General features: G+C 54.8%; 6 protein-coding genes across 6 annotated transcripts; 2 read left to right on the forward strand and 4 right to left on the reverse strand.

The window, feature by feature from the left end:
- Positions 1-1,439: 1,439 nt before the first annotated feature.
- Positions 1,440-2,350, reverse strand: CkaCkLH20_05795 (uncharacterized protein; the record flags this gene model as incomplete). Its single annotated transcript, XM_038888513.1, has 2 exons — positions 1,440-1,975; positions 2,029-2,350. The coding sequence occupies 2 exons, from the start codon at positions 2,348-2,350 to the stop codon at positions 1,440-1,442; spliced, it is 858 nt and encodes a 285-aa protein (XP_038746410.1).
- Positions 2,351-4,298: 1,948 nt separating this feature from the next.
- CkaCkLH20_05796 (uncharacterized protein) lies at positions 4,299-6,364 on the forward strand (the record flags this gene model as incomplete). Its single annotated transcript, XM_038888514.1, has 3 exons — positions 4,299-5,234; positions 5,400-5,536; positions 5,599-6,364. The coding sequence occupies 3 exons, from the start codon at positions 4,299-4,301 to the stop codon at positions 6,362-6,364; spliced, it is 1,839 nt and encodes a 612-aa protein (XP_038746411.1).
- Positions 6,365-7,121: 757 nt separating this feature from the next.
- Positions 7,122-8,575, reverse strand: CkaCkLH20_05797 (uncharacterized protein; the record flags this gene model as incomplete). Its single annotated transcript, XM_038888515.1, has 2 exons — positions 7,122-8,384; positions 8,462-8,575. 2 exons carry the CDS (start codon positions 8,573-8,575, stop codon positions 7,122-7,124), a joined length of 1,377 nt encoding a protein of 458 aa, XP_038746412.1.
- Positions 8,576-12,701: 4,126 nt separating this feature from the next.
- CkaCkLH20_05798 (uncharacterized protein) lies at positions 12,702-14,092 on the reverse strand (the record flags this gene model as incomplete). Its single annotated transcript, XM_038888516.1, has 2 exons — positions 12,702-13,837; positions 13,897-14,092. 2 exons carry the CDS (start codon positions 14,090-14,092, stop codon positions 12,702-12,704), a joined length of 1,332 nt encoding a protein of 443 aa, XP_038746413.1.
- A 1,157-nt stretch (positions 14,093-15,249) lies between these two features.
- CkaCkLH20_05799 (40s ribosomal protein s8) lies at positions 15,250-15,738 on the forward strand (the record flags this gene model as incomplete). The annotated part of the gene is made up of 1 exon (XM_038888517.1): positions 15,250-15,738. The coding sequence occupies one exon, from the start codon at positions 15,250-15,252 to the stop codon at positions 15,736-15,738; it is 489 nt and encodes a 162-aa protein (XP_038746414.1).
- A 525-nt stretch (positions 15,739-16,263) lies between these two features.
- On the reverse strand, positions 16,264-18,188 carry CkaCkLH20_05800 (uncharacterized protein; the record flags this gene model as incomplete). The annotated part of the gene is made up of 2 exons (XM_038888518.1): positions 16,264-17,906; positions 18,098-18,188. The coding sequence occupies 2 exons, from the start codon at positions 18,186-18,188 to the stop codon at positions 16,264-16,266; spliced, it is 1,734 nt and encodes a 577-aa protein (XP_038746415.1).
- Between the last annotated feature and the right edge of the window lie 713 nt (positions 18,189-18,901).

Below are 18,901 nucleotides of genomic sequence, written 5' to 3' on the forward strand. Positions count from 1 at the left end.
CCGAGAGGCGGGCGGATGGGATTATCCTCGTGCAGGTTTCTTGGCGGGTGAACCTTGCTCGTTGCGACCTCGCGTGGCGGCGATCCTCAGATCGCGATCGGTTCTGCTGGTAAAGATTCTGCCCTGAGGCTCAAGTTCGACTTGGAGAATGACAGTTCGGAAGAACGATTAAACATTAAGTATTGTTCCCTGGTTTGTGGTCTAGAACGATCGTGGTCCTATTCTCATCTGACGACGAACGAGAAGAAGGAAAGTGAACTGAGCATTAGAAATCGGGAACGGGGAACGGCAATCAGTAAGCATGGGATCCGGATATAAAAATGCGCCGCAAGATGAACTGAAAGGATGGGTTTGCCAGGTATTGCACCATTTTCGGATCCACTGATTGTTATCATTGGGCGCCAGGGGAGGAAAATTCTTTGTTAATGAATCGAGACCGTGGTCCCGCCACATTGTGTTGCTATCGGTAGATGTTTGCCGACGGATGTCGATACCGCTTGTGACTTGCATTAGCTATGTCGTCAAGATGGGCGACTTGAGAAGTCGATGCGACTAGATCTGCAGTAGTACCATGTTGCAAGTCATCTGGTCAACTAAGGAGCCTTAGACTGTCTCGTGATAGGCGACCTTCTGGCGAGAGAACAGTCGACAAGTTTGGACGGCGAAGAACGAATGATGGATTTGCAGAATGCCGACGTCAACTCCCGTCCTTTGAACGTCTCCGCTCTATTTCCACCAGCTAGACAGAATCGAGTCTAGTCCTCCCGGTGCACTGACGGGACTTCTCCAGCGGTCTCGAATGATTTCCACCTTGACGACGACGATGATAACGGACGGAGAGGTTTTTGGCGCCGACGCCTTCCTTAGTGAATTAGCTTTGGTGATCGCTGGGTCCCGAGATATTGAACGGATGGAGATGATCTTCGAACGGCGGGGGGTAGTGCTCAGTCGAAATTAGCTTCATAAAGAGTCTTGTGTCCTTCCTTGTCAACCAATCATCCCTGTAGGGCTTATGGCCTAGCGGTAAGGCGTCCGCTTTGCATTCACATCGGTGAATCATCCTGCGGAAGATCCTGGGTTCAATCCCCAGTGAGTCCATCTTTTTTTGCGAATGTCGGTCTTTTTGTGATCCTCGTATTCTGCATCATCTACATCTTCGTTCTTCAACTTCCTGCTAGCTCCCACCTGCAATTTGTCGTACGGAATCTTGCAAATTGTCTCTTCTTCCCTGGCGAATAAATCCTAGAACTTTCAGGCGATCCGGTGTCGAAATTTATCTCAATATTAAGTAAGGTCGGGCATCCCCTGTTGAGCTCCATACCATGTAGAAAACGCAGAACCAAGCTGCGAGGACATGAATTCCCCTACAAATGCCATATACCCGAAAAAATATAGTCCCTTTATGTCCTTCAAACGCCGTTCTCATTACGCATCATGCTTCAAATCCAGTGGTCATCCAGTGCCCTGTTCTTGTCCAGATAATCGTACACTTGCTTCGGGTCTTTGCAGACATGCTTCGCATCCCAGCCGTCGCTTCCAGTGAACCCTGGAGGGAACGTCGTTTGCGTTCCCTCGAGCGCGACATCGCCTGCGCAAAGAATTGCTTGCCTGAGATACTCGAAGCAATGCTGGAGATGCCACGGCCCGTCCGCGCCCTCGGTGCCCTCCGGGATGTGCGAGTGCATGTCGACGTTGGCACTCCCGTTCACGGACATACCCGCGTAGCTCTCGAGAATGGCGTACAAGCAGTGCAACTGGTGGGTCATCGAAGTCGTGAAAACGGTTCGCGGGGCAAATTCGGGAAGGGGCACCGGGAGGTTGTCGTGTGCCTTTGGGTCCTTGACTTCGAGGTATCCGAGGCCCTTGGGCACGATGGAGAGCCAGTTCTCCATAATCGAGGTGTTGCTGAATAGTTTCTTCGGGTCGTCTGGGACAAAGTCTGTCGTCGGGTGGAATGTTGTTACTTGCTGGGAGACTGTGACTTGTCAGCTAGGTACGATGACACATGAACGTTGTGCATTCACGTACATTCGGGTGCGAAGCCTGTGAGGTCACCGACGGGCTCGAGACGTTTGTCGCGACTTGGGGCCAGTAGGTGTCGTCTCTCGACGAGGAGACCGACGATGACGAGCATGAGTGCCGTGTCGAATAGCCAGCGCCAGCGCCGAATGACCTCGCACTTTTTGGCGCATCGACTTCTCTGTGTTGTGCATCCGTTCTCGATATCTGCTTGCTTCCAGTGCTTGTGGTCGTCTTCGCTGAGTAACGATTCACTGACGTCGGTCATGGAGTCGTTGTGACGCTCCGCATCTCGGCGGATGTCTGAGTAAGGTGTACTGCTCTGCTTCATGGCCGCGATGTATGCAGGAGGCGGTTCTCGACAAACACAAACAAATTTTGTATTACTTATTTCAAAGAAACATGAACGATTGAAACTAGTATTATTGAAGTATACAGACTATCAAAGCCTGACTTTTTTTGCAACAAGGCGGAAAAGAATCTTGCAGTGTTCTTTGAACTCCATCCCAGCGACACGACATCGTGTCGGTATATTACTCGAACGTGAAACACTCTCTGGGCTGATGTACTCCCAACCGCGGCGCGTGGCGTCGCTGGCTTGCTGATGATCTGAAGGGATCCGACACTTCGTGTCTGAGATGGGCGGAGCGCGGGAAACGTCTCGGGGTTTATGATCCGTGCGGGTGCGCCGCTGGTATGACAAGGGCCACAGGAGTCTTGTTTCCCATGTCTGCGTCGGCTCGCCTGATCCATACTACGGTCGAATTTGAGATTCGGTGTTGAGACTAGATGGATTGATTGAAGTTGGTGGTGATGAAGAGATACTTTGCCCGAGCGTCAGTCAAGATTTCGGTCGTGACCTGCCAACTTTCGCACTTGCAGCCTGCCAAAGCCAAGCTCAAAGCCTAAGAAATAAGCATAATTCCGTCTGCCAGCGCACAGCGCATGGACCCTCACCTTTACAACATCTTAGAGTGCTGCTCCTTTTTCTCAAGTCCAAAAAACACGCGCGCATTGCCTCAATCATGTCGGAAACATTTCCAGTGGCTTTGGGCGTGAAGTAAGTACCTGGAGAAATCGTTCATGGGGCAAAAAACAAAAGATACTGATAACTGTGAGATTCGAACTCACGCCTCTTGCGAGACCAGAATACTATCCTCTGAGAGGATCAAGCTCGCGCTTGAGTCTGGCGCCTTAGACCGCTCGGCCAAGTTACCCGGTAATCGGATCGGATCAGATTGATGATCGGGCCGGTTTGTTGGCTGCTCAAGACCCCTTGCTTTCGCCGACCCAAACTTTTGCATGAGTTCCGTTCCGCTAGCAACTGCGGAAACCTCAACTTGTCACAGTCCGCATCGTCGAGAAAGAAGTAGAGTTGTTCACTTGTCATGACAGAGAACGAGGCTTTCTATTCAACAACTTTGCTATTCGCTTCAGATCTCTTGTATTCCTCATCGCAGCGCGGCAGCTGGTCTCCTGGAGACAGCATCTGACGCATTTTGAGGTCTTCCCAAAAACTCGGCTTGGGCATCACAATTTTGCTATTGTCGACGAGACATCTTATCTTGGCTACACATTCGAACACATTCTAGATGTATTTTTAACTCATGCACGTCATTTTGATGCCTATATCTCGACCGAGAGTGGTGTTCAGGGCAGACTTCACTGGCCGTCGCTTAACCCTAAGAACTGGAATAAGAAATGGAATGTTGCGATAAGCACTAACGAGATCCTCCCCCTCTGCCGCGGGCCTACAGAGCTTTTTCCAATGGCGGTCAGGTTCCATTCGCCATCATCTGCCCTGTATGCCTGCCAAGGAATGCAAGTGCCCTCATCCCTTGCGGTACACAGCCATCCATGTCCAGCTTTCGGGCTCCTTGCTCTTCGTCGGGACCGAGCAGTTTTCCAGTGACATTTTGAAGACGAACGAGGATTCAGCTTCATTTCAGAAGTGAACGCTGCGCAACGCAGAATATAATACTCCAGAAACCTTCGATGCGAAAGCAGACGTGAAATATGCACAGGTCCCAACATCGTCCAGGCTCCTAATGGCAACAAACGAGCATCCAAATCGGACAGGGAGTTCTCGAGGCCGGGGCAGCTTCGAGCTTCGAGCGCTGCCTACGGCTGCTGAAGGACGGTCTCATTCTCCAGAACCTCCGAGTTCGACATCCCTTCTGGACACTTCCAGACAGTCGACCCCCAAACCCGAGGACAATGAGTCGATACTGAAGTCTGAACAGTCGCCAAATCTATCCAGAACACTGGTGCCCATATATATGGTTGCTCTATACGCAGCTCTGTACATATTCACATGGACCACGACCTGCATCCTAGCCTACCGACCATTATGGACATCGCAATACACAACTCAGTACCTCAAAGAGTACCAAGAGACCACCAATCGCTCAAGTTCAACGTTTTTCGATGTACCTAAGACGATTGCGAAGAACAAGTCCTGGTACCAAGCGATCAGAGTTCTCCAATCCATCGTCGCAGTTTCTACCCTTCCTTTGACGACCGCCGTCATGTCCGCCGCGGCAGTCATCTACGTTCAACGAACCAAAAAGGACCTCAGCTTACGCCAGCTCATAGTCCTCGCAGACAAGAGCTGGTCCGACATAGTCTTCCTGTCGAAATGGACGTACATGGACTTCAGCACCCCCTTTCTCAAGTTCGCCGTGTTCCTATACGTTCTCGGTGGTCTTCTCTCTCCGTTGCAACAATACTTCCTGTCGATCAAGACAATCAAAGCCTCGTATTATCAAGAAGTTGAAGGGTATGTCACAGATATACCAGACCAGTTCAACTGGCGAGACCGAATGTTGAACGACGACAACTTGGTCGTCCTCATCACTCGCGGAATGCTGGAGACAACGAGCCTCAGCCAACCGCAGGCGCAACTTTGGCGAGGCCCCGGTGAAAGTTGTTCTGATGCGGAGGATTGGGTCATTCGAGAGTCAGAGCAGCCGTGCCGCGCAGGGACGACGATGGATGAGATGATGACATTGCCGGATCCGTTTCTCGCGCAGCTGCCCTCTGGCTATTCAACCGGGCTCATCAATCAGTTCATTCCTCGTATCAACTCCAGCGCGGAGGTCACGCCCATCGACGCCAATGATTTTCCGAAGTCCTGTCGCACAACGTCTGGCTCTTTTTGGGCCGAGTATCTCGTTCCGGATGGCTCAGACGACAAATACCAGTTTGGTCTCCAGGTGTGTATGCCTGGTAATCTGACCGTAACGCCATGGAAAGAGACGAGAGATGCGCAAAGCTTTTCTGAGTACATGGTTTTGAACACTACCAGGCGCAGAAGCAATACGGGTCCACCGAGCTCATATTATAAAATCACATTGAACACCACAGCTGGTTACTTTCAGTTGCCGAACTATTGGAATGAGACTGCAGGGGAGCTGCTCGAGAAGGATCCTTTTGGTCCAGGTGGTGCCTGTCAACGAGGTTGCGCGAAGGATATCAGGCATAACCCCTATGACGAAGAAGACGATAGGTATTACTTGTGAGTGCAAATTTCCTCGCCAAAACAAGACGGTATCATACTGACCTTGCTCCAATACTAAGTCCTCCGGATAAAGCCCAACGCATACGGCTGGGACTGGACCCGTGGGATCCAAATGCCCTTGAAGGTGTCATAAATAAAGGACCTCTTCTAACTATCGCATTGGCGCTGTTCGGTCGGAACTCCTTTTTGGAGAGAAGGTTGTCGGACCCCTCCGCATACACCGACCTTGGAATGAACGAAACTGCGAATCCCTACGGCTGTGCCTATCTCAGCCCGCTCAACCTTCTCTTTTTGAACCCGGCGATAGGGCGCGGGACATCGTCCGAGACCAGTCAAAGATATTGCATCTCAAACGCACAAAACGGACAGGATGATGAAAACGTATATGTGCAGGTAGCCAACTGGGCGACCAGCCTGTTCGGAAAGTACACCAATACTGAGCGCCTCGGCACCTTGTTCAGGGTGGCTGCCTTCCTGGCAAACCAGGCGTGGCTAGATCACCAAACCAACGCGCTGAGACACAACTTACATGTGTACCGTGACTTGGGTATCGACACGTTGATTCCGTCCATATCCTTGGCTGGGATTATCACCATTAGTATGCTGCTGATGGTGTACTTGGTTGCTCTAGCTTGGCTGGCAGCTTATGCGGCGAGGAGGTCATCAGTGGTGGACACCAAGCTGGACGCATGGGCGATGATGAAGATTGGAGCAAGCCAGGCTGATCGACTGGGCGCTAGCAAGGACCAAAGGGCTGACGACGTGAAGGACTTAGACCATATACCAGGAAGGATCGTAAGCGGCGTGAGGTCAGGAGATGGGTAACCTTCATGCGAGCGCAGGTGTGTTGAGGGTCGTTGGCGAAGAGTTTAGAAACAAGTAATACACCGGATTATCTCATATCTGTGTCACGTACTGAAGTCACGAGCGAAACTCGCTCGTCTACAACATGACTGGGGTCATTGAAGGGCCACAGATGTCACAAGACGAATTGAGTTCCAAGCTTCAAGTAACCTGGGGAAACATGAACCGTCCGAAATCACTCTGAGAGCCAAGACAGTTGCCAAGAGAACATGTCCGATCAACATCGACTCTGATCGCGACAGATCGTCTCGGCAGCTTGGCCCTTCACCAGCGGGGCCAATATCTTGGTCAATTAAGCATCTCAAGGCGGTTAGTCAAATGGCGACCTCGAGTGTGACAAGCATCTTTCACCAGACATCACACAACTTCCAGTCGTTGAAATCTCAAATGATTGATTCAAAAACTGCTATGCAGCCTCAGGTACGTAGACCGTGGAGGTGCCAAACTTCTTCAACGCTTTGGTATCCTTTACAACTCCCTGTCCAGACCGAGACTCGCCAAACGCCGATATCCAGTTTACTGGTAAGGTATTATACAAATGAGATCTCGGCGCATGCCTCATCCAGGCATCCCTCGCTCAACATGTACGTGATTTGACAATCCATGCCCATATGTATCAAAAAACCGTCTCCAAATTTTAGTCATTTACAACAGGGCTCATTAAATTCAGCCGTTATCATGCGGTATTGCTGTGTTTTTGCTCATCCAGTGCCAACGGTCACCTCTCGTCGTCGCGCGGTCTGGCGCTGGACGGCTCGATAACAATCTGCGGCAGTTGCTGCAGTCGTAGGCTTGGTAATTGCGGTATCCGTCTTTGCTTGTTCTGTTGGTTTTCGGTCGAACCACTTGTTACTTGCTCATCCGCCGCCAAGTCGGCCATGTTCGCGGCCAGGCTCTCGGCGCGCTGCTGAGCGGGCCCGGAATAGCCTGGAGGAGGCTGCTCGTGAGGCTGAGGGGTGTTGCTGCGGGAACGCTCGTCGTCGAGGGATACTTCATCATATCCGGGAGGAGAGTAAATAGGGATACCAGCTTCTCCGACGTCAGCCTCGGCGATTTCGGGGCTCGAGCCGGCCCTGGTATCTATGCGGGGCGTGTCAGGTCGCGAATTCGCCCGGGATCTGGTGAGCCCGGGAGAGGGAAGGTCGCTGTCGATGCTCATGACGGAGCTCCCTCTCCTGTGTGCGGATCGGGTCGAGGTGGCGGCAATACTAGCAGCGTCCGACAACAAACCCATCCTCTCGCTTTCCTGACTATTGGCTCGAATTCGCGTACCGTCGTGGCGGGCGACGCCAAGATCGGCGTATGACACGCTGGAGACGTTTCGTTGACGTTCGGCCTTGAGGCGTTCGTGTTCTTCGCGCAGGACAGCAACGGCGCTGTTGTTGCTGGCATTGCGGGCTCTCGTGCGGATATTCTCAAGAGCGACGTGGTCGCCTCGATCTCGTGCTTCGCGACGCTCCCTCCTCCTTTCCTCCCGCTCAGCAAGCTCCTGCCGGCGAGCCAGACGAATCTGGTACAGAGCCTCCATTTCTTGGTCGCGCAATTCCTCCTCGTTCTCCTCTGTCGGGTACTCAATGACAACATCTACACCGCCGCGTTCGCCTTCGCGACCCAGGACCTGTTCGTTGTCGTTCGCGTCGACCCTGTAGGCTGGGAGAGTCATGATGGAGCGGATGGAGGTGTTGCGGTTTACGGCGCTATTCGGGGAGCGGCTGTCGGCCTGGGACTGATTGGTGGCAGAGGCGTCAAAGACGAGGGATGTTGGGCGAGAGCGGGAGTTGCGGTTCGCTAGTTGCTCCGTCGAGTTGGACTCCTCGTCCTGGGCCTGCTGGTACCTACTCCGGTTGGCACCGGTGTTCCATATCTTTAGAAAGCCGCCGCGCGAAGAGGTCTTTGAGGTGTTCCGGTTCCGACGGGAGGCGCGAAAGGAGAAAAATACAAAGGCAAGGAAGATTATTACAACCAATCCAGCGAGAATCCCCTGCGTTGGCCGTGGGCGTCAGCAGGAGTAATTGATGACAGTGCGCCTGGAGGTTTGTCACATGATTGACGACTTACAATAATGGTAATTTTCCTGGGATCAGTGCCCTCATCTCGGCGATGTAAAGAGTCTGAGTGATTCTCTTGGGCGTCGAGAGAGGGACTGAAGGGTATTCGCATCTTGAGATTCATTGCGTATGAAGGGTCGGAACGAGCGACAATAGCACGGAAGTGGCGGCGGGTGAGAAGCCAGGAGGCGGAACACGAACGTGAGTAAGGCGTGAGGCGAATTAAGGCGGGGCGTCCCAGCTGCGCAAGGCGGAAAGAATAAAGCGTCAGAGCTGGGACATTGAGGCTCGGTGATGCTAGTGACGACTGTTGAGCGGTGCGGTTCGAAGAGATCGCGACGCGCGGGATGTGGTGTTGTTGTGGCAGAGATTTGGATGTTTTGGCGAGACCGGACAAGACGAGACGAGACGAGACAGGAAGGAGGGAAGAAACGAATTGCTGACAGGTGTATGAGGTGAGAGGTGAGAGGTGAGGTCCCGGGCAACGGCAACCCAAGGGTCAGGGTCGGGTCAGGTCCAGGTCAAGGTCAAGGGTCAAGGTCCAGGTTGCCTTAGTTTTAGAGTGCGGTACGAGGGTCCTGACGTCCTTTTCGGGTGTAGAGAGGTGGGGGTGTGCTGAGGCGACTTTTTTTGTGAGTGAGGAGTGAGACGGAGACGGAATTGAGATGATTGAGAGTGAGGTGTGAGATGAGAAATGTGAGGCTTGAGGCTGCTTAAACCGCATACGGGCAGGCAGGGTGCAGGATGCATTAGGTATTTGCACTTGCTGCTGCAGTTGCAGTCGCAGTTGCATCTGCAGAGGTGCAGTGTGCCTTGAGCCCAAGACCAACCTGCTGATGTTTTTTAATGGAATAATTAGCGGATGGTTGGAGGGGGGAAGGAGGGACCGCGACGTGGAGGCAGCAGCGTCAGGGAGCCTGGCGGAGGTGGCACAGGTGGAGATCTCGAGGTACAGCACGATGTACCTTCGTACCTGAGGTAGGTATCATCCAATTGCTCTTATGTCAGCTTCAGCTCGTGCCCGCCGCCTGTGATCGGGATACCATTTCTGCACTTGCACTTTCCTGATCAATTGACCAAGGTGATTTATGCTGTGCAAAGATGATTCTTTCCCGCTGCATTTGGCGACGATGGAACCGGCGGAAACCAAGAGAAAGTAATCCATCCGAGGTTCCCAAGAACACGAAGCTATCGGCCTCGACGGAATACACAGGACCCGCCCCGAGTTCGTGTATGCCTCTTAGTGGGCGCCGATTCGCGGGAACGCCCAATTAGCGCCGCCCTCTAGTGAAGTAATGCGAGTCGTCGCGTCCTCTGCACCTCTCCTCACACGTCTGACGATGACAATGATATCAGACAAGAAAGCGCCCGACACCACATACCAGTGCCGGATGGCGTTCACCCTCGTCTACGGACCACTCCGATCAAGCCTTAAGAGACAGACGGAACGAATTTGGGTTCGCGGCAAGAGCAATGACAAGCGTTCGTCGAGTATTCGATGCAACCGGGAAGATGGCAACAAGATACACCAACAGTCGAAACAACGCCGAGGGAATAGCCCTGTCGCTATCCGTCAACCAACACCAAACTGAACATGAACCTCGGGAACCGACTTTTCCATTAATGCGTTCCCCGTCATTTTCGACTTATTCCAGCGAGTGGAATGCCGCCCGCCTTCGGACTGTACTCTTCTATTTTACGACACAGACGTCAACCAAGACACATCAGGTCCCGAATCTGGACGGACCAACCGAATCTGAAGACAAGAATCAAGCCGATCGTCGTTGCGTCAGACCCTCCACCCTCAATTCGACCTCAGCCATCACGCCTCAATGCCACTCCCAGTCAGCCCGACCCGAAAACCCCAACCCACACTAGATGGGCTTGAGGCTTGAGGCGGTGCCAGGCGGTGCTGCCTCTGGTGCTGTTTGCGGTAGGCCACTGCCGCCAGTTGGTGTCCACTGCTCCAGCCTCTCGGTCCATGGCTGTCCTGGCTGTTGCAACGGTTCCATTCGATCCCACCTGTCCAAACGCTCCAAACACTCACCACCGAATCTAGAGACCCGAAACTTTTCCACCACCAAAGCGCCGGTTCTCCATCGGTTTTCCATCTCGTCCTTGACTCGGGTCCACGGGTGACATCAGACGAGACACTGCTTTCCACCTGACGACGACACAAGCATCGTTCCTGAAATCAAGCGCTGCCAGCTTTATCCCACAACACCGAGGTCAGCTCTGTCACCTAGCGCGACGCGACTTTACCACAGCATGAAATTTCAGGGAAAGAAGATATCGTCATGCTACCTACCGTCCGTCTTGGTCGAGAAAAGGCAGCAGCCCACACTTCAGCGCTCAGGCTGAGGGTCGTCTCCAGTTTTGCCCGTGCTACTATTTCGAGTAACATCAGCGCTCAAAGCACAGCAGTGACAGCACAACACAACCTAGCAACAGCCCATCAACGAACGGGATACCTCTGCTCCGAAGAAATGCAGCAACGGACAACCGTTCGCCAACGCCTTGGACGAACTCTTCTCCAGCCACCGTCCTCCCAGTCTGTCCTTTGCACGGAGAAACCATGACCATGTGCTCTGCCACAGACGTTGCAGGGTTCTCCGGTTCAGGCAAAGTAGCCGCCAACAAGTCATTTGGAACCGCCTGAGATGTTCAGCGCAACCCCAAGGATGTCCCGCCATCGCGCACCGCCTCATCCCACCAAAACAACGTGGCTGGGAGGACTACTATTTCGCGAAAGGACGGGATGAACACAGCCCTATTGCATCTCCAGTGCTGGGTTCCTGCCGTTGACATTTCTGAGGACGTGCGGTTTCTGCCAGCCATGCGCCGATGTCGACTTATGATTGCGGATACCACATTAGCACGAAACGACCAAATCTGCGGATTCCCCAAGACGAGCCTTATCCTCAGGGGCGGATGGCCAGCTTCAATGCAAGTCTCAGACATAACGCCTGTTGTCTAAGACTTGTCTGCACGTCGTCTTAAACGGTCCAATCGCCTGGCTTTGCCATCCCATTCTCAGCTGGCTACGAGTGATTGCGCTGACAGAGGAGACGGACGGCCTACCATTCACCATCATTCTTTTCACGGCCCGTCATAGGGCAGCTGGTCATGCCTCGGGTTGAACGAGATTCTGCTCAACCGTGGCGGCCCTTAGCACGCCGTCCGCAACGCTAAAACATATGTGATCCCTCCCGCGTCGGGGCAGGCGCAACGCAACGTTGAATCGTGCCTCCAGCGTGCCACAGTCTTGGTTTATACGAGCGGTGGCTTAAAGCCCACATGTCCCTCCTCATTCCATCTATCGATGAGCCAGTTCGCAGTGCAGCCCTCTTGTGGTTGTTGACCTGCCGCTGAGGAATCCGATGCTCGTCGCGTCTTAGCTCAGCTCACCTCCAATGATCCAAGGCAAAATAAAATCGCCGCAAGAGTCGGCAGCAGCTAAATCAAATCAAAACTGGGTACGGTACCGACGCCGTTGTACCGCGGCGACTTTCATGTTGACTGCGGCTTGCTCTAGCAGGATTCGTCAACCACGGCCAAATTCTGTGAGCTTGCTTCCACATCTGCCACCACCACAGCAATCACTGCCATGACGCCCAACGGCGATCTGCCGTGAAAGACAGCCCATCTCACTCCGCCACGACTTTGGGGTAACTAATTACTTACCAGGTGACATCTGGCCCCCAACCCGCAAATCCTCCTAGGCCACAGCTTAATTCTTACATCCGTGCATGACGTAGGATGCGGCTCGTCTCTGCGGGGTGAAATTTGTATGTCTAGGTGTGTTGCCTATGCTTTCTGGTATTACTGCTAAGAAGAACAAAGCTTTTCTTCGTAAATCGTAGCGCGATTAGAGGTGATCTGGGGGCATCAAATTCCCTTGTCTGCTGTGTACACTGTCATACTCTATTGGACCGCACCCTGACGGTGGTCAGTGAGTTGCTGTGGAGGGTATCTGTCTGTTAGTGGAACGGTTGATCGCTTCTGCACACTGACACGCCATAGGAACGACCTTGATGTTGGAATGTCGCAGTACACGGGTATCCAGTCAATAATAGTCATGTTCAAATACTCATGAAATGCGAACGCAATGTAGCTATCCTCGCATACAATGTGGATATCATGTCCAAAAGGTTCAATGGCTGGATATCTTCTTTCAACCGTCTGGACTAGATTATATGACAAATTACCCAATAACACAACTTCGGCCACTTTAAAACACCAAAAAGGATTCATCCAAACTTCTTCTCAAACTTCCTCAGCATACCCGTAACGCCCCTCTCGAGCCGTCCTGCGTTGGCCTCCAGCTTGCCCGCCGGCTCCTGCTTGACCATGTATCCCTTGTACTTGGCTGCCTCCTCTTCTGTGGGCCGGTAGACCTGCTGGTGAACCGTGTAATCGACGACCGCAGGCGACCGCGGCTGAGTGGTGTACGAGAATTGCGAGTAGCCTCCCAGCGGAGGAGCACCCGGACTCGCGACGGGAGGCGTGGCGCCCGGCGTCTGTGGCGGTGGGGTAGGTTGCTGTGTTTGTTGCGATATGGCCTGCTGTTGGGCTTGCTGTTGTTGAGGCGGGGGCGGCGGAGGAGGTTGCAGACCCGGCGTACCCGGGAAGCCGTTTCCGTAGGGACTGGCTAGTCCCGGGGATGCCAGGCCGCCGTGGACGGCTTGCACGGGCATGGTCACGGCGCGCTGGAGCCCGGGCTGCGGAGGCGGCCCTCCGAACTGTGGCGGCGGGGGCGGGGGAGGCAGGCCGGCGGTCCCGACCTGTCCCGCTTGGAATCCCGGAGGAGGGACGAATCCAGGCGAGAAGGGGGCTTGCGCATCGTAAGCCACTGCCGCTGCTAGCGGGTCGAGGCCCCCGTCCTCGGGAGGAGGCGTCTTCTCCCTGTGTCTGATCGCCTCCGGCGCCGCGGGGGCGGCGGGGTTATAGGCCATGGGCACGAAAGTGGCCGGCGGCTCCTGCGCGGGGACGGCGGACGTCGGCGGTGGCTTGAAGCTCGGGGCGACGTGCTGCGGTTGCGAGGTGCCGTAGTTCGGGTCCGATATCGCGACGTGCTCGAGCTGCTGGACCACCGCGCTCACGGGCTCGGCTTGTTGTTGGTGGTGGTGCGACGGCTGCGCAGGCTCGTCGAGGATCTCGACTTGTGCCGGCGGGAGGACTCTCCTGATCCCATTGACGAACTGGAGAGCATCGTCCTGCTTCCAAAAGTAGATGTCGAGTGAGTGAAGCTTGTAGTGGTACTTGTTCTGATTGTGAGGGTCGTAGGTGGGTAGGTGCCATTCCATTTGGTCTGCCGTCTCGCCGACGGTAAGAGTCACCATACACTGGTGGTTATATGAGTATCGAACATTCGTCCTGTCCAGAACTGCGAGCATTGTCAGCTGCTGCTCGTCAAGCTTCGAAATAAGTGAAGGGAACACCCACATCCGTCAAAGGCATCTTGGTTATCGGTGCCGGGCTGGTTGGCAATCTCAATACGCGCGCGGCGATCATTTGCGTTTTCAAAAAGGTAGACGTAGGAGCCCTTGTCGAAGCGGTGGTGAGGCGGGTCATTCGTCGGCGGGCCGTAGAAGTAATGGATGTCTCCGAAGCTGTGAAGCACGACGGGCCAGTCAGCCATTGTGTCAAGAGAGCGACCGGCTGGTCGTTTCGCAGAACGGAACGAAACCAAAGCAGCACCGCTACTTTCCTATTGTGTTGTGAAGAAGAAGAGAAACTCACAGGGTAGCTACGTTCTCTTCGCCGGGCCGGGTCGCCATTCTGCTTTTGTTGGGAAACTCTTGTTTCCAGGAATAGATTCCGAACAAGGGAAAAGGCCTCAGGCGCAAGAATCGATCATCAGACAATCAAAACCAATGCCCGCCGAGAGAAGTACGGAAGGGGCACAAGCTGGCAAGCTACCCCGCCTCGGTCGACAGCCAAGGGCGGCAGGCGGACGACAATAGAAACAGACGCGTAGACGGGTAGAGGTAAGGTGTGGCACGATTGTTTTAATCTTAGAATTGCGGATTCGCGCAAGGGGACCAAGACGGAAGGACAAGAGTTTCGAGGAGGGATTTTGAGGGTTCGAGAAGAGGTTGGTGGTTTGATGATGCGGGTTAGATATTAAGGTAGGTCTCCTTGGACCCGGCCCAGCTTGCCCTCTTCTTACATCCCGGTCTCTCCTGTCTGTGACCCTTTTTGTACCACTCGGTACTCGGTCGCAAGACCATAAAGTCTCGCGACCATGCCGCCATTTGAGAATGTGCCGGCGTCTAGACAAGACGCATGCTGGTGCTGGTGCTGGGTTGACTGGAGAGCCTGCAGGTGGTCGCATCGAGTGGACGACTCGGCGCTTACAGGAAGTTGAAAAGAGCCAATGGGATGGTTCAGCAAGGGTGACAGTGAGAGAGCACTTGCAGTGGTCCGCTTGGTGGGGCTTTTTTCAGAGCAGCGCACGGATCAGCGTCCGTACCGGTGTCTTAGTCATCCTTCGACGACTGGCCGGGGCTGCGTTCCAAAAATTTGGCGATAGCTTCCCTTATCGAACGGATGTGGTGACCGGCCATTCTTTGCGGTATCTCGAAGCCACCTGACGCGCAGCACACCCCTCACTGACCTCAGGGGAACCTTCTTGATCCGTGGATTACCTCATTGAGGATCCGGTGGTACGATTGACCCTGCCAGCGACACCGCCAGAACCAGTTCTGACTCCTCTAGATTCGCGACCACCTCCCAACAACCCCTACCCTCCCCACGATACCCGAGCTCCCCCCCGGGCTCACACCGAACTTCAAGATGGGCTTCACGAATTTGATAAACATGTGCTCGCACCTCCAAAACGCCTCGCGCGCCCGCCTCGGCATGACCTCCATAGTCAACACGAAGCACAACCTCAACCTCGCCATGGCCCTGCACCGCGCGGGCTTCATCTCCTCCGTCTACCGCGGCGGCCCGTCGCCGCCGAATCCTGAGCAGATGTCGGAGCCGCCGGTACCCATCACCACCGCCAACGCGGCCACCCGCCGCCTGTGGCTCGGACTGAAGTACTGGAACAACGAGCCCGTCCTGAACGGCTTGAGAACAGTCACCAAGCCTAAGCGGCCCATCAACATCAAAATCGAGGACTTGGAACAGGTTGTGAGAGGGTTCACCAGCAAAAACGGCCTGATCAAGGGGCTCGTGATGGGAGAGTGTATGTTCATCTCTACGGACAAGGGCGTATTGGAGGCGAGAGAGGCGCTGGCCAGGAAAGTGGGCGGTATGGTGCTGTGCCGAGCGAAGTAAAAGAAAACAAAAATCTCGAAAGGGGATGAGTGAGGACGAGAAACTGGGTCGTTCGGGTAGATGGCCTCAACCCGGGGCTTGGGTGGGAAGACCACAAGACAGCCCAGCCCGTTGACCTGCGGGAGCCCTGCGGACGGGAATTACTGTCCTCCAAATACTGTAAAAAATCTGTATTTTAGAAGACTTGAACACAAATCATTTTCGCGCTTCTTCACGTTTTGGGCCTGATTCCAATACAATCGAGGGAGACAGACAAGGGACACATCACACCCATTCACAGGCTTGCGAAGTTGATGAGAACATTGGCTGGTAGAATTGAAATGCTTTACAATTGGTATTCATTCTATAACTGATATTGAATCTTGGGCTTCAGAGGCTCCAGACACCCAGCTTCCTTGCTCCGGAACCCGAAAAACTTACGAACGAAGAAGTAATTTACGCCTTTTTTGTCGGTCAGGTATCATTGTACACCCCAATGGTTCTAAAACTAAACATCCACCTCCCGCCACGCTCCGACGCGGTACTTTATGCTGTCTCAGTCTTGACTTCTGTGGTCGCCTGGCTGGGAGCAGCAGGAGCCTCCGCCTGCTCCTCCTCAAGAAGCTCTTCAAACTCATCAGGGCTCTTAAGCTCGTGGTTGTCCGACTCATCAATGGAGAGTCTAGCAGCCCGCTGGGCGAGTTCCTCGAACTCGGGAGACTCGGGCTGGTCGTTCACGCCGTCGGATCCAGAGGTAACGGCGGTAGGCTCGGGGTCGGTAGTCTTGTCATCGGAAGAGGACTCCTCCGGGATGGGTTCCGGTGTGGCGGGGGCTTTGACCGGCTCCGGCTCAGCCTTGACCTCGACGGGCTCCTCGACCTGCTGGGCAGCTTCAACTACCTCCTCCGCGGTCTCGACCTGAGCGGTCTCCGGCGCAACCTGCTCAATGTGGGGGGCCCTTCTCGCGAAGGGGCTTCCCGTGCGAGCTGAATCGGGCGAAGGCTTCATGGTCCTCCTGGGGCTCCTTGAAGCCGAGACAGAGGACTGCTTGCCGCTACCCTGGGTAGAGCTACGGTGTCTAGGAGGCGTGACGGGGGCCTTCTCTGTCGTCTTGGAGCTGGAGCTCTGGGTGGGACGCATCATGCGCGCCAGGAAGTTCTCATCAACCTCCTTCTCCTTTTTGGTGATGGGGTGGTCCTGGAGGGGTTTCTTCGGCGGGGGACCGATGCTGGGTCTGGGGCGGTTGATGACGGAATTCTGTCGCTTCAGCGTCTTGGTAGGGCCGGCACCAGCGGCGCTCGCTCTGCTAGCCGGGCGTCCCTGATTGCCAGAAGCACGAGAAAGAGTCTCGCGAGGAGTCTCCCCCTTGACCTTGGATACCGACGCAGCGGTCGGAGCCATCAGAGAAGCCGGGAGTCTCACGGGCCGCGTCGGCGACTTAGGCTTGGGCTTGACGAAGCCAGCCTCCTTGGGAGGAGAGACGTTCACTGGGGCAGGCTTTTTGGCGGCTCCGGTCGCTCTGGTCCCGCTCTTCGCGGCGGCAGTGGTGGCAGCCAACTTCTCGGTCGTCTTCTTGGCCGGTTCATGCTTGGGAGCACTCGGCTTGGTACCGGAGTGCAGGGATGGCGCCTTCGCGGTAGTGGGAGACCTCGTGGGCGTCTTCGATCTGGCCTTGATTGTAGCCGGGGGCGCGAGGGTCTTCGGGGCAGGCTTTGCGGCATCCTTGGGCTTGGTGGTTTTCTTCACGGCAGCAGGGCTGTTGGACGCCGAAGGCTGCGCGGGAGTCTTCTGAGTCGGGTCGCCGGGCAGCAGCTCGGGAGTGGGTGTCTCGACATCGACATGTTTGTCAGGATTGTGGCTCGGCTTGTCCGTCAAAGCTCCCAAGTTTCGTGCGGGACTTCCGTTGGCGGACTTGTTCGCTTCAGCACGGCGAGGAGACTCGGGAATGGTCTCGCCGAGGATGCTCGTCTTGAAGCCGCCCGAAGTCTCTTCCGTGGCCATGGTCTTATCAGATTGGCCAGATACAGAAGCTTCTCCCTCGGTGTGGCTACTCAGTCGTCGTTGGGACAGACTCGATTCGTTGCTTGGATCCCGGCGAAGTCCTACTCTGCCGTCCTTTTCAATGGCGACAAAGCTTGTGCGAATTTTAGAGAGTGGGCGGGTAGAGGGAGGAGGGGTTTCGGTGCCGTCTGGGAGAGAAGGTTTGTTAGCCAAGCTTCACGGAGGCGAGGACAGGCGATGATGATGATGTGCTATGAGATCAGAATCTGTGGAGCAAGATGCCACGGCAAGCAGATCACAAGTTGGAGGTCGAGATGTGCAGGTGCATCCGCAGGGCAGAAGTACAGGAGAGGTATGAGCTACACGGCAAAAGACTTACTTGAGGAAAGGCCTGGGGACCTGCCTCGATCTGGCGGGCTCGCGTCCTGCTTTTGCTCGAACATGGCCCGCAGATTCTTAACGGCGGACATGGCTACGGTGTTGGGTCGCTGCCTTGCGACGAGGTATTCAGCTAAGCTTTCGGTGGAAGCTGTGAGGGAGGTGGGAGTTGCGACGGCGACCTCGTTTGGCGATATGGTGGGCGACGGGAGCGCGGCGCAAGGTGCTCTAGGCTATAAGGTGTGAAGGCAAGGACTCGGCGCTGGAAGGGGTCCAGCAGGCAAGCGCATGCCGAGTCGGGGTTCCAGGTTCTTGTGCTGTTCGCGGAGCAGAGGAGCCGGTGACTTTGGCAAGAGTGGTCGAAGGATGTCGCGACGTAGGTAGTTCGTGGGTTTGGGGGCTGAGGGCAGGAGTTCGGGGGGCGGCGGTGTCAGTGCAGCGAGCGAGGCAGACGGACGATCAGCGGTGGGTATTTCGACGTGGATTGTTGTGTGGAGAGGCGGGTTCGAGGCGAAAGACGGGAGACGGGAGAGCAGCCAGTCGCTATGCAATATGCATGATTGAAGCAGAGTGTTGGTGGTTTGGTCGAAGTTGTGAACGGGGGGAAGGAGAAAGGTTATGGTTGTTGTGTGTTGTTGCGGACTGGTGGTGGTGGTGTGCGTGGTTTAGGTGTCTCAGTCAAAGTCTCTGTCTTGTCTCTCGGGTTCAGATTCGGGCTCAGGCTCAAAGCGAGGAAGGGCACAGGCAATGGAACAGATTGGTGGATATGCGTGAGGTGAGCAAAGTGGTGGTGGACGTGGTTCGA

This window comes from Colletotrichum karsti, assembly GCF_011947395.1.
Source record: "Colletotrichum karsti strain CkLH20 chromosome Unknown Scaffold16, whole genome shotgun sequence".
NCBI lineage: Eukaryota > Fungi > Ascomycota > Sordariomycetes > Glomerellales > Glomerellaceae > Colletotrichum > Colletotrichum karsti.